Source organism: Heterodontus francisci, chromosome 36, assembly GCF_036365525.1.
Source record: "Heterodontus francisci isolate sHetFra1 chromosome 36, sHetFra1.hap1, whole genome shotgun sequence".
Lineage (NCBI taxonomy): Eukaryota > Metazoa > Chordata > Chondrichthyes > Heterodontiformes > Heterodontidae > Heterodontus > Heterodontus francisci.
The window spans coordinates 43,667,060-43,682,025 of record NC_090406.1 but is presented as its reverse complement, the minus strand read 5'-3'; the positions used below and the strand labels follow the sequence as shown (position 1 = coordinate 43,682,025).

The following is a 14,966-nucleotide window of genomic DNA, read 5'->3' as shown; positions in this document are numbered from 1 at the left end:
AAGAGGAGAGTTCTTCCCAGTATCATGGCCAATATTTATTCCTCACCCAACAGCAATGAAATAGATTGTCTAGTCATTATCACATTGGTGTTTGTGGGACCTTGCTGTGTGCAAATTGGTTGCTATGCTTCCTATATTATAACAGTGACGACACTACTTCCTAAGTATTTCACTGGCTGTAAAGCACGCTAGGGCATCTTGAGGTCATGAAAGGCCTTGTAGAAATACAAATCTTTCTGTCAATAAATGATAATAGAATAAGAGGTGAAACATACAAAATTCTTCCAGTGCTCGACAGGGTAGATGCAGGAAGGATCTTTCCCCTGGCTGGGTGGGTTCTAGAACCAGAGAACACAGTCTCAGAATAGGAAGTAGGCCATTTAGGACTGAGAAGAGGAGGAATTTCTTCACTCAGAGGGTGGTGAATCAGTGGAATTCTCCACCCCAGAGGGCTATGGAGGCTCAATCATTGAGTAAGTTCAAGACAAAGCTTGATAGATTTCTAGATGTTAAAGAAACAAAGGGATGTGGGGATAGTGCGGCAAAATGATGTTGAGGTAGAAGATCAGCCATGGTATAGTTGAATGGCAGAGCAGGCTCGAGGGGCCGAATGGCCTACTCCTGCTCCTATTTCCTATTTCCTATGTTCCTAAACTTGTGCTGCCTGGCTGCTGCTTGGTGATTATCTCTTCCCGATCAGTTGGCTGTGAATCAGTATTCAGGCCCCCCAGTGTCTTCAGGATGTACTTAGAACCTATCACATTGGAAGCAGCTCAGGCTTGACTAAGAGTAAAGATCTAAAATAGTGGATCTCCAAGTAAAGGAAAGTGAATGACTCAAGCCAACATTATCGGCCAGGAGAATGGAGATATGTATTTCAATCTTTCTATATACAATACATAAAATATGTACATGTAGATATCTCGATATATATCTCTGTCTGTGAGACAATTGAAATCATGGGTATTGCAGTAATGGTGACAGCTGCTATTTCTACTTCCTCCATATATACATATAAAATAATATCACATGAATGCCTGTTATTCTTGTTTGCTCCGGAGCTGGTGCCGTAACCTCTCTCAGCCTGTTACAACAAACATAGCTACAATTTCTCACGTGGTGAGATTCAAATCCAGGTGACATACAGCTTAGCAGCAGAATAATATCCTTCAAATTACCATGAGAAATTCCACAGGAGATCTTCTGGTATTTTATTAACTTGTACAAATGGAAAGTACTTTCAATTTCCTTTGGCAATATTCATTCCCATCCCTTTAAAATATATTTTATTGCCTTCCTATATTTACACCACCCATTAATTTCTCTTCTACCTTTCGGGTGAGTACCTCATCTCCACTGGACAGTCCAGGCACGAACAGAAATTCACCCCATTGAATAGCATACTGACACTTGCACATATAGAATTACCTTACATAAAATCTACAAGCACCTCCTCCCATTCTAGTTTCCTCCTCCTTTTCTGTGTCCCTGTATCCCTTTATTCCCTTCTTCCTCAAGCATCTGTTAGTGCTACCGGCTTCAATACATATGAAATACACATCTGCTACATGGCAGCAAATTCCACATTCTCACCATTCTAGGGCCTGGTACATAAAGAACGATTATTTGGATCAAGTAACAGAGGTTAAGTAAGGGCCGTCAATAAAGAAGGATAGGAAGAGAGCACTGGAGACCAAACAAAGATTAAGATGGACCTGCCTTGAAATAACAGAATTGCTCGTGGACTGAATATCATTGGATACAAGTTTGTACAATTTATTCCAGCCTGAAAAGTATTTATGTTTTGATTCATTGTGGAAATATTTGTAATTCACAAATACTCCCGAAAATACTGAGAATTCCGGAGACCCACTACAGACTCCTGGAGACCCCCTTTAACTTTTGACACACTCCCAGAGACCCTCTGTAAATATTGACATACTCCCAGGAATCCCCAATTGCTCTCGGCCCTAATTTCTAGGATCACTGCGCAGACTCCCTCTGCTGAACTCAAATCAGATAAGGGCAGAGATCATGATGCCAATTTTCTGATGACTCTAATCTCTACTGTCAGTTGGAGGCCTGCTACCCGACCCGAACCCAATGAGACCTGACGACTTGTCTCAGGCCCATCTTCAGGGTACGCTGTTCAGGTTCGGGTCAGGTCGGGCCGAGTCGGGTCGGGTCGGACACACGCGGTAAGTGCTCTGCTGGTAAGGATTGAAATTAAAAAACTTACCTGAGCTGGGAGTCCAGGACGAAACTGAGTCTGCGCAGTGAGCAAGTGATGTCACTATGACGTCATCGTGCAAGCAATGCAGCTTCCTGGACCTTCCCAGTCGGAAGATAAGTGAAGGGATGGTCGGGTCGGGCTCGGGGCAAAATCTGAGGGACGGGTCGGGCTCGGGTCGGGCTCGGGGCAAAATCTGAGGGACGGGTCGGGCTCGGGTCCGCTGTGGTTCGGTCGGCTTCAGGTCGGGTTCTTTTTTCCCGACCTGAGCAGGCCTCTACTGTCAGTGGACTTATAGGACTGTTGATAAAATGAGTTGGGTTGTTGACAAACAGTAATGTCAAAGGTACAGTTTGTTCTCTTTCTCTGGATGTTTGAATTTGTACATGTGAAGTTGACCAAAGTCCACCTCTTCATAAGATTTCGTAGGTATGGGTAACACATGCAAGTACCAACCATCATATATCAGATTCGTTTACTGAGTGCTATGTACAAGCAACAAGAAACATTTTAAGGACGCTGTTGATTAACGTTAATTAAATAACAATTAAACAACAGTTAAATTAGTCAAATCGCGTAATTAAATCATAATGTTGAAAGTTCAATTCAACAGGCACTCAATTTGGGGACAAAAATTTTTCACAGGGTTTTAAGAGAATGGAAGTAGCTTTGGTTTTGGAAGATGTTGTAAGGTAAAGCCAGGCCACAGCCAACCCCAACCTGACCCGGGCCCGACCCAACCACAGCCAACCCCAATCTGACCCGGGTCCGACCCAACCACAGCCAACCCCAACCTGACCCGGGTCCGACCCAACCACAGCCAACCCCAACCTGACCCGGACCCAACCCGACCACAGCCAACCCCAACCTGACCCGGGTCCGACCCGACCACAGCCAACACCAACCTGACCCAGGCCCGACCCAACCACAGCCAACCCCAATCTGACCCAGGTCCGACCCGACCACAGCCAACCCCAACCTGACCCGGACCCAACCCGACCACAGCCAACCCCAACCTGACCCGGGTCCGACCCGACCACAGCCAACCCCAACCTGACCCAGGCCCGACCCAACCACAGCCAACCCCAACCTGACCCAGGTCCGACCCGACCACAGCCAACCCCAACCTGACCCGGACCTGACCCGACCACAGCCAACCCCAACCTGACCCGGGCCCGACCCGACCACAGCCAACCCCAACCTGACCCAGACCCGACCTGACCACAGCCAACACCAATCTGACCCGGGCCCGACCCAACCACAGTCAACCCCAACCTGACCCGGACCTGACCCGACCACAGCCAACCCCAACCTGACCCGGACCTGACCCGACCACAGCCAACCCCAACCTGACCCGGACCTGACCCGACCACAGCCAACCCCAACCTGACCCAGGCCCGACCCGACCACAGCCAACCCCAACCTGACCCGGGCCCGACCCGACCACAGCCAACCCCAATCTGACCCGGGCCCGACCCGACCACAGTCAACCCCAACCTGACCCGGACCTGACCCGACCACAGCCAACCCCAACCTGACCCGGACCTGACCCGACCACAGTCAACCCCAACCTGACCCGACCACAGCCAACCCCAACCTGACCCGGACCTGACCCGACCACAGCCAACCCCAACCTGACCCGGACCTGACCCGACCACAGCCAACCCCAACCTGACCCGACCACAGCCAACCCCAACCTGACCCGGACCTGACTCGACCACAGTCAACCCCAACCTAACCCGGACCTGACCCGACCACAGCCAACCCCAACCTGACCCGGGTCCGACCCGACCACAGCCAACCCCAACCTGACCCGGGCCCGACCCAACCACAGCCAACCCCAACCTGACCCGGACCTGACCCGACCACAGCCAACCCCAACCTGACCCGGGTCTGACCCGACCACAGCCAACCCCAACCTGACCCGGGACCAACCCGACCACAGCCAACCCCAACCTGACCCGGACCTGACCCGACCACAGCCAACCCCAACCTGACCCGGGCCCGACCCGACCACAGCCAACCCCAACCTGACCCGGGCCTGAGCCCTCTAATTTTTTCTCGCGCCTGTCCTGACCCGACCCGACCCGACACAAATCTCCTTCATCTGTTCTGGCAGCAGGCTTGGTTGGTTGGTTATTTCCTTCACAGACAGGGCTGGAGCGCACAGTTCTCAGATGTTGATAACCCTTTGGCACCTTAACCAAATGGCCATTCTCCACGGATTAGCTCTGATGGAGAGCATCAGCGGGCTATTGCACCACAGTAGGCATCGCAGGCAAACATAGTTCTGTTGTTTAATCATAGAATCATACAGCACAGCAGAAGGGAGGCAGTGGCGAAGTGGTATTGTCACTGGACTGGTAATCTAGATGCACAGGTTAATGTTCTGGGGACATGGGTTTGAATCCCACCAAGGCAGATGGTGAAATTTGAATTCAATTAATAAAATCTGGAATTAAAAGCTAGTCTAATGATGACTATGAAACCATTGTCAATTGTTGTAAAGACCCATCTAGTTCACTATTGCCCTTTAAGGAAATCTGCCATCCTTACCTAGTCTGGCCTACAATGTGATTCCAGGCCCACAGCAAATGTGGTTGACTCTAAACTGCTCTCTGACATGGCCTAGCAAGCTGGGCATTTAGGGGTGGGCAACAAATGCTGGCCTTGCCAGCAACGCCTGCATCCCATGAAAGAATAAAAAAAAGGAGGCCATTTGGTCCATCATGCCTGCGCCAGTTCTTTGTATCCAATTAGTCCCACTTCCTGCTTTTTCCCCATAATCCTGAAAATTTCTCCTATTCAAGTTCCCTTTTTGAAAGTTACTATTGAATCTGCTTCCACCACCATTTCAGACAGTGCATTCCAGATCATAACAGCTCATTGTGTCAAGAAAAAAATTCTCATCTCTCCCCTCATTCTTTTGGCAAGTATTTTGAAAGGTTCTTGCCCCGTGTCCCTATAGGAACACATCCAGCGGGGGTTACTCAAGCAGAAACCCTGACTAAATCATTGCCTACATTGCTCTGGCCCACCAGGGTGTGAGCCTTGACCTAGATGACTCAGTGCCACACCTGGCATCCACTGAATCATCAGGGACAATAAAGAGCAAAGTTTACAAAGGTGAGCATCACCTCAGTATGAATAAAAGCAAATGCAGGGCTTTTGCTTCTGCTTATCCTCTCACCATCTACAACTCAGAGTGAAAGTACTGGAGAGGATATATCTAGTCAGAGCATTTCTTTAGACACGGAAAGTCTTTTGTAACATCAGAGGTCTTCTTGTCTTCGGTGCAGCTGATCTACAAACACTTGATTCAATCACAATGAGGATGAATATCTAATCTATCCTCAAATAATAGCACCTCAACAGTAATAAATATATCAATATCAGCTACATTAATGATCTTTTCTCATTTTCCTACTTTAAGCCCCCCGCCCCCCACTCCTGCCTTCCTCCTATCAGCTTCCAATTGGTCTCTGATTGACAATAGTGGTGACCAACCTTATGATACCATAAAACTTCAATCATGTTCTTAATCATTGCGGTGAACAAAACACTCAACATTTTCATTTTATTCATTCTCATCACTGGCAAGGCTGGCATTTAGTGCCTATCACTAGACTATGTGATACAACTGAAAGGATTGTTCACCCAATTCCGAGAGAAATCAAAAGTCAACCACATTCACATATAAAGTCACATATTGTGCAGATCGGAAAAGCACGGCAAGTTTCCTTCCCTAAAAAGCAGACAATCTGGAGTTTCATGGTCACTTTTACTGATACCAGCTTTCTATTTCCAGATATTGTGAGAAATGGTTTTGATCCCATTTATCTCACTCGGGGAAGGATTCATCTATGTTCTATGTGAAATAGAATTGTAAATCTGATGGAAAATTAAAATATTGTGGGAGTCAGGGATGAGAGGATCAGAGATGCAAGTCAATCATATGTTAAAATCAGAGGCACGTAGAAAGAACTTGCATAGATTTGAATAAATTTGTGGATCATTAGAATAAATTTGTGTATGATTAAGCATGAGAACTAAACATTATAGAGAAGCATGACAGAAAAAAATGTTGCAGGAAATGTTGATGGCATATTATATGCAAGTTTTTTAATTTAGATTGTCCAATAGTCATAAATTATATATTTCACCAGTATCACTCCAGTCATAAAAATGAACCATTTTGACGAAATGAAATTAGAGAAAAGTTATATAAACTGAGAAAAAATCTGAATTCAGCATTAAATAAAGATGAAAAACAACAAGTTAAAAAGTCTCAAATAACAAATTCATATTCAAATGGTACCTAAACATCAGGTTATTTTTTATTTTATAACTGCTGTACTGCCATTTCATTATAGAACTATAAAAAATGTCTGTATATGTGTCAGTGAAATACACTCATATCATCCATTGCTCCGAGCTACTCTGCAACATTCTGATTAAGAGTCACAAACAAAATGACAAACTTGGGATTTGAAAATGAAGACTGTGAAAGGTAAACAGTTCTTGGCAAAGAATGGGTTCAAGTAGGAGTCAATGTGATAAGTCTTGATTACTACACTGTGAGGAATCGTGGAGAAGGAACAGTGTATAGAATGGAGTATTTGGAGCTAAAAGAAAGAACTTGTATTTATATCATTTATTTATTTCACCACCCTAGGTCATCACAAAGCACCTCATGCCCAATTACGTGGGAAGTTACATTCGCGCCACACAAGTGCCAGGCAATGACCATCTCCAACAAGATAGAATCCAACCATCTCCCCTTGACATTCAATAGCATTAAGATCGCTGAATGCCCCACTATCAACATCTTAGGGGCTACCATTGACCATAAACTGAACTGGACCAGCCATATGAGTACTGTGGCTACAAGAGCAGGTCAGAGGCTGGGAATTCTGCGGTAACTCACCTTCTGATTCCTCAAAGCCTATCCACCATCTACAAGGCACAAGTCAGGACTGTGATGGAATACTTGCCACTTGCCTGGATGAGTGCAGCTCCAGCAACACTCAAGAAGCTTGACACCATCCAGCACAAAGCAGCCCATTTGATTGGCACCCCGTCCACCAACTTCAACATTCACTCCCTCCACCACCAATGCACAATGGCAGCAGTGTGTACCATCTATAAGATGCACTGCAGCAACTCACCAAGGCTTCTTAGACAGCACCTTCCATACCCGAGACCTTTACCACCTGGAAGGACAAGGGCAGCAAATGCATGGGAACACCACCACCTGCAAGTTCCCCTCCAAGCCACACCACCATCCTGACTTGGAACTATGTTGCCGTTCCTTCACTGTTGCTGGGTCAAAATCCTGGAACTCCCTTCCTAACAGCACTGTAGCTGTACCTACACTACATGGACTGCAGCAGTTCAAGAAGGCAGCTCACCACCATCTTCTCAAGGGCAATTAGGGATGGGCAATAAATGCTGGCATAGCCAGAGATGCCCACATTCCATGAAAGAATTTAAAAAATTAAATACTTTTACAATGTAGTCATTGTTGTAAGAAAAGCAGCAGCCAATTTGTGCACAGCAAGGTCCCACAAACAGTAAAGTGATAATGACCAGATCATCTCTTTTTAGTTGTTTGTTGAGGGATAATCATTGGTCAGGACACTGCTCTTACTTATAACTCCTCTGCTCTTCTTTGAAACCCCAGTGCCGTGATATATTTTACATCCATCTTAGAAGGAAGGCAGAGCCTCGATTTAATGTCATATAGAATCATAAAATTGTTACAGCACAGAAGGAGACCATTCAGCCCATTGTGTCCATGCCAGCTCTCTGTAAAAGCAACTCAACTAGTCCCATTCTTCTGCCTTTTCCCTGTAGCCCTGCAACTTTTTTTTCCTTCAGATAATTGTCCAATTCCTTTTTGAAAGCCACAACTGAATATGCCTCCACCACACTCTCGGGCAGCACATTCCAGATCCTAACCATTCGCTGTGTAAAAAAGTTTTTCCTCATGTCACCTTTGGTTCTTTTGCCAATCACCTTAAATCTGGTTCTGCCAATGGGAACAATTTATCTCCATCTATCCTGTCCAGACCCCTCATGTCGATGAATCATAGAAAACAATCTCTATCAATTAATCTACAACAGATATAGACATGACAGAAGGAAATCCCCGGTGATGAAGAGCTTCGGGAAACATAAGTCCAAGGTCACCTGTTTCGCCCAAGTATGTTACATTTACTGCATCATGTTTTAAATTACTCATATACTATATCCCAAAATGCCAAAGGTCAAGGAAGGTTGTTGGAGTCAGTTAGAGAAAAGCGAGGAAAGTGACACAGAGTGGGTTTGGAGGGGAGACAGGATCACCTATCAGACAACAAGCTTCTTCCGTAATCTTCAGGAGAGGAAGAGAGGTTCTAGGAGAGTTTTGTCCCTCAATCATCACCAACAAAAACACATTTAATTGCTGTTTGTGGGATCTTGCTCTGTACAAAATGGTTACTATGTGAACCTACATAATAACAGTCACTGCACTTGAAAGAAATTGATTAAATGTGAAGCATTTTGAGATGTTGAGAAAGGTGTGATCAGGTGCTATATAAATATACATTTCTCCTCGATTCAGGTGTTCAGTGGGGTGGGGCGTTATAGATAGTTAGAAAATCTAGAAGAGCAAAGAATTGATTGCCTTGAAGGAGGACTCAAGCTTTATTTTGACAGTTTTACAACCGGAGAATTAAACCAGCCTGAGGAAAACTAGCATCGGTGTTGTTCTGATTTGCCTGAAAACTTGACATCATAATAATGGATTCTGGATCAATCTGCCTTGTCTTTTAATAATTTTACAAAATCCCCTTGGATTCAGGGCATTAAAATCCATTGCAATCACAGCATCAACCTGAAAGCAATACCAAGTCCAAAAGTCAACGACATGCCCCTTTTAAGTGTTGAGCTGATGTTTGTTTAAGAATTGCATATTATCTATTTTTAACAACTCACAGAATCTCAGACTTGCAATCGTTCACATCACTGGTTATGTTATTGTTCCCATTTCTTGCTGCTTTCAGGCCCTTATTTGAGTTGTATATAGGTGGGGTGGGGGGGAGCACATAACAGCATAGTGTGAGTCCAGAGCCATTTTAACTCATGGGCCTCATTACCAAGTCAAAGAACATTAGGCCCCAACCTGGTAGCGATTCACAACAGGTGTGTGGTGGAAGCAGGATGTCACCCAGCTGGAGGCTACCACCCAACGATCCACAGGAATTGACCCTGGCATGAAGGTAAGTGACTGGGGGAGGATTGTCTGGATGGGGGAGGAGAGAGGGTAGCCTGGGATAGTGGAGGCTCAAGGATTCCTTGTAGATGGCCTGCAGTGACACTCCTGCAACACTTATCCCAAAATTAAACCTTTGAAAAAAATACAAAATATTTATGTTTCGGGGCCCTCTCTGGCTGCAACCTGCGGGACTGGGGTTAAAACGGTGTCAGTATCCAAATACCATCATTGCATCTCCAATTTTAAAAATATTAATGAGGCCCCCATTGAACTAGAACCAGGGGACTCAGTCTCAAAATAAGAGGTAGGCCATTTAAGACTGAGATGAGGATGAATTTCTTCACTCAGAGAGTTGTGAATCTTTGGAATTCTCTACCCCAGAGGGCTGTGGAAGCTCAATTATTGCTCAAGACAGAAATTGATAGATTTCTGGATACTAATGACATCAAGGGATATGGGGATAGTGGGGAATAATGATGTCGAGGTAGATAATCAGCCATGATCTGGTTGAATGGCAGAGTGGGCTCAATGGGCCAAATGGCCTACTCCTGCTCCTATTTCCTATGTTCCTATGAACTGTGGCGGGCAACTTGCCTGTGACATGAAACAGAGTGGCTAAAATGGCAGTCGGCACGAATGTGTTGGGAAAGCAGCGCGTGGCACCTGACTGCCGTTTTAACCACTGCCTGCACTAACTTCAGGCCTCTCATTTCTGCAATTATATGTTTCAGGAAATAAACTAGGATGTTTTTGCTGTATTCACACTGTAGTACCATAATAGCAGTCATAGCAGTCATAGCACTGTAACCTCAGAGTCAGAGCTGTGGGTTCAAGGCCCAGTCCAGAGACTTGAACACATAAATCTAGGCTGACACTGTGGTGCAGCACTGAGGGAGTGCTGCCTTTTCGATGCAATGTTAAACTGCTCTCTCAGGTGGATGTAAAAGATCCCACTGCACCATTCAAAGAAGTGCCGAGTCTCCTGCTCAATATTCATTGTTCAACCAACATTGCTAAAGTAAATTATCTGGTCATTGCTGTTTGTGGGACATTGCTATACGCACATTGGCTGCTGCCTTTCCCAATAGTGATTAAACTTCAAAAAGGACTTCATTGACTGTAAAACGCTTTGGGATATCCTGAGGTTTTAAAAGGCACTATATTAATGCAAGGCCTTTTTTCTAAAAGGTAAATTTGCGAATGAAATGTGCCCCAAGTTATCGTAACATCCACAAAGGCTTCAATCAGTCACCGTGAGTTCCATGCTCAATCTCAGTCTAAACTTTGTCCTGTTCTAGAGCTCTGTGTTTGTTTAGAGCTGATAAGTAATGCTAAAATGAGTTTATTTATTTAGAAAATTATTTAACTTGAAATAAACGTACCTTCCCCATGACCAGCGTCATTTTCTGAAATTCTAAGTAAAACTTCTTTTTTCTTCTATTTTCCTGTGTTTCGGAAGCTTTTTGCTCCCATCCACTCACTGGTGTACCCTCGTTCTTTCTTTGATTTGATCTGTGACTAAGTTGAAGTCCAACCAGGCAAAAATAGCTCCAGTTGTTGCGACATCAGCTGCCCCTCTGATTGGCTGCGGGCTGGCTGTTAACAAGGCCAATGTGCAAGGAAAGGCAGTGATTGACATTAGAATCCCACATAGGTTGCAGAGAGTGCCAGGATGGCCTGTCAGAATTGCCGGACGTGCAATAAATGGGGGAGGAGAAAAGGGGGTTCGTGAGCTGTGCTTTTACTGTACCTTAAACCAAAGTACAACATTGTTAATAAGGGATGAACTTTAAACCATGATTTCAACTCACGAAAGAAAATGCATGTTTCATTAATCACTTGAATATTGAATTACTATTGCAGCACACAGACATGTTTTATTAACTTGTTTACTGATAACTCTCATTTACTGATTAAGTATGATTGCAGGATACCAGGTCCTTTTTAGCCTATCATTTCATTCTATTTTCCTCTCAAATCACACTGAGGTATGATTTTACAGGAGGCAATGGGCCGCTGGTATTTCACCCAAGTGGTCATTGTGAGCCAATGTTGGTGGGCTATTTAGCCATGGGGGTTCTCACAACCAAGTTTGATGCTCTCCTCACTTAGAATCCACACACAAGCAATTTCTTTTAGTAGTCACCAGAAGCCAATGGCGACACTGGTTAATTCAGCACAGGCCAGTATCAAATCTCTGCCTTCATGGTCTGCGTGGCTCAATATCACACAATGCCACAGACTGACCAACAGACTAACCAGGATACAGGAAACTAATAAGCCAGTTTTTGTCCATTGGTCTCCATGTGATGCCATCTGTATATTTAGATTTCTGGGCTGACCTTTGCGACCAATATGAACTGTGTGATCTGAGTTTCCGCATCCACTAATTTAACTGACAAACACCACCTCTCCAGCCCCTAAAGCAGATCCAATAAAGGGTAGATCCAGAATAAAAGGCTGGCAAAAATGCACCAAATCCACCACAAAGATCATATCAACATAGAAAAATGAGGGCAGGAAAAGACCAGTTCATCCATCAAGCTTGCCTCATATTCTTGATGTTTGGAACATCATGACGACTCTCCCTGCATCCATGTAATGTTATTGAGAGGTGAAAATCCAGAGAAAAACCCAGATCACCGATTTTCAAAGCCTGATTTTTATTTTGTATGGTTAGCACAGAGAACGTCTCCAGTTAGCCAGTGTAACAACTATATCACCCAGTCAACATTTGGCTTTTTGTATTTATTCATTCATGTGTTGTGGCCGTCGCTGGCAAGGCCGGTGTTTATTGCCCATGCCTAATTGCCTTTGAGATGTTAGTGGTGGTGAGCTGCCTTCTTGAACCGCTGCAGTCCATGACGTTACTCCCACAATGCTGTTATAGGTAAGGAGTTCCAGGATTTTGACCCAACAATGAAGAAACGGCAATATATTTCCAAGTCAGGATGGCATGTGACTTGGAGGGGTACTTGGTAATGGTGGTGTTCACATACACCTGCTGCCCTTGTCCTTCTAGGTGGTAGAGGTCTTGTGTTTGAGAGTGGTTAACGAAAGAGCCTTGGCGAGTTGCTGCAGTGCAACCTGTACATGGTACACACTGCTGCCACTGAACTGGACCAGTTACATAAATACTGTGGCTACAAGAGCAGGTCAGAGGCTGGGAATTGTGCGCTGATAAATCACCTCCTGTCTCCCCAATGTCTGTCCACCATCTACAAGGCACAATACAGGAGTGTGATGGATTACTCTTCACTTGCCTGGATGGGTGCAGCTCCAACAACACTCAAGAAGCTCAACACCATCCAGGACAAAGCAGCCTACTTCATTGGCACCCCAACCACCACCTTCAACATTCACTCCATTCACCACTGACACACAGTGGGAGCAATGTGTACCAATTACAAGATGCACTACGGCAACTCACCAAGGCTCCTTCAACAGTACCTTCCGACCCTGTGACCTCTACTACATAGAAGGACAAGGGCAGCAGATGCATGGGAACACCACCACCTGCAAGTTCCCCTCCAAGCCACACATCATCCTGACTTGGAACTATATCGCAGTTCCTTCACTGTCACTGGGTCAAAATCCTGGAACTCTCCTAATAGCACTGTGGGTGTACCTACACCCCAAAGACTGCAGTGGCTCAAGAAAGCAGCTCACCACCAGCTCCTCAAGGGCAATTAGGGCTGGGCAATAAATGCTGGCCTAGCCAGCGACACCACATCCCACGAATGAATAAAAAAATATCTGTGGGAGAGGAAGTGAATGTTTAAGGTAGTGGATGGTGTGCTGATCAAGTGGGCTGCTTTGCCCTGAATGTTATTGGAGCTGCACCCATCCAGGCAAGGAGAGAGTAGCATAGATCTTGCCTTTTGTTCTTTCCCTCTATTCTCTCTTTCCCTGCCTTTGTACTTATTTAAAACCCGTGACATCTCTAACTTTTTTCTAGTTCTGATGAAAGATCATCGACCTAAATCATTGGTGGGGGTGGGGGGATTTCAACTCCACGAGGGAGTGGATTTGGGAGCAGGTAAGGAGTTAAAAGCAATGAAGGCGACAGTACATTGGGAAGACGTCTCTGCATTTAATTGCAGTGCATTAGGCTATATGTGCGAGACCCCTTTGGGAAAGGTGGGTTGCAAACTTCAATACGTTAATAGATGATTAAAAGTTTTTTTTAACCAGAGTTTTCAGTTTTCAACTATGGGTGCACGTGTTTACCAGGCTTCCTCGAACTCGCCATTGAAAACAAGGCAGCAGTACAGAAACAACGGAGCTGAAGAAATAACAGGCAAAAATTTCCATAAGTACTGAGACCTCAAACCTGCTTCCTTGCCTAATTTTGTGGAGGGCTTTGGCTCACAGTACTTCATTTGAAAGTTTATTTTACTACTTTACAGGTGATTTCTGCTACTTTGGTGGTGATTTTCACTGCTTTGGAGGTTTGTGCATCTGATCTTCACTTGCCACCTGTGCCCAATCGGATCAGCATGGGAGCCACTGATGCTGCTTTAGTTTGGACCTCAGAAGAGGACCAAGGGGACCAGCAGCAGCAACAGCACCAGCAGCAGTAGGAAGAGCACCAACAGCAGGGGACCAGCAGCACCAGCACCACTAGCAGCAGCCTTCTCCTGACTGCTGCTCCACAAGAGAGAGGGCATGAGCAGAGATGCAGCTCACAGGAGACGATATGTGCAATGTAGGGCGTCCAGGCAGAGGATCAGCTTCCTAGGCATGTCTAAACGCCAGTACCTCAGGAAGTTCAGGGTCTTGCGTCAGGTCGCAGCAGATGTTTGCTGGAAGAAGACCTGCTGCCAAGTGGACTTGATAGACATGCTTTAAGTGTCAAAGTCTGTCAGCTGTCAAAGTGGCCACCATCATCACTTTCTTTGCTTCAGACTCCTTCTAGGGATGCACAAGATTTCACAGTCAACTTACCACAAATGCATCGCACAGGTGACCATGCCATGTTTGCCAAGGTAGGCCATTAGGTACACCTTGCCAACGAGGATGCCTGTCAAAACTGAGCAGGCATTCGGGTTTGCATCTCTGGCTGGCTTCCCACAAGTGGCAGCGCAGTGGCGCAGTGGTTAGCACCGCAGCCTCACAGCTCCAGCGACCCGGGTTCAATTCTGGGTACTGCCTGTGTGGAGTTTGCAAGTTCTCCCTGTGTCTGCGTGGGTTTTCTTCGGGTGCTCCGGTTTCCTCCCACAGCCAAAAGACTTGCAGGTTGATAGGTAAATTGGATAATTATAAATTGCCCCTAGTATAGGTAGGTGGCAGGAATATAGGGACAGGTGAGGATGTGGTAGGAATATGGGATTAGTGTAGGATTAGTATAAATGGGTGGTTAATGGTCGGCACAGACTCGGTGGGCCGAAGGGCCTGTTTCAGTGCTGTATCTCTAAAAGTGCAGGGCATCATCGACTGCACACATGTGGCGATCAAGACAACCTCCAGATCGCT

General features: G+C 45.5%; 1 protein-coding gene across 1 annotated transcript in view; it reads right to left on the bottom strand.

Moving 5' to 3' along the window:
* Window positions 1-11,018, bottom strand: part of LOC137351410 (cyclic AMP-responsive element-binding protein 3-like protein 3) — a 42,486-nt gene extending 31,468 nt beyond the window's left edge. Inside the window, exon 1 of the mRNA XM_068015858.1 lies at window positions 10,874-11,018. Coding sequence (XP_067871959.1) covers window positions 10,874-10,894 — 21 coding nt within the window. The 5' untranslated portion in view covers window positions 10,895-11,018. The remainder of the gene's footprint in view (window positions 1-10,873) is intronic.
* Window positions 11,019-14,966: the final 3,948 nt, after the last annotated feature.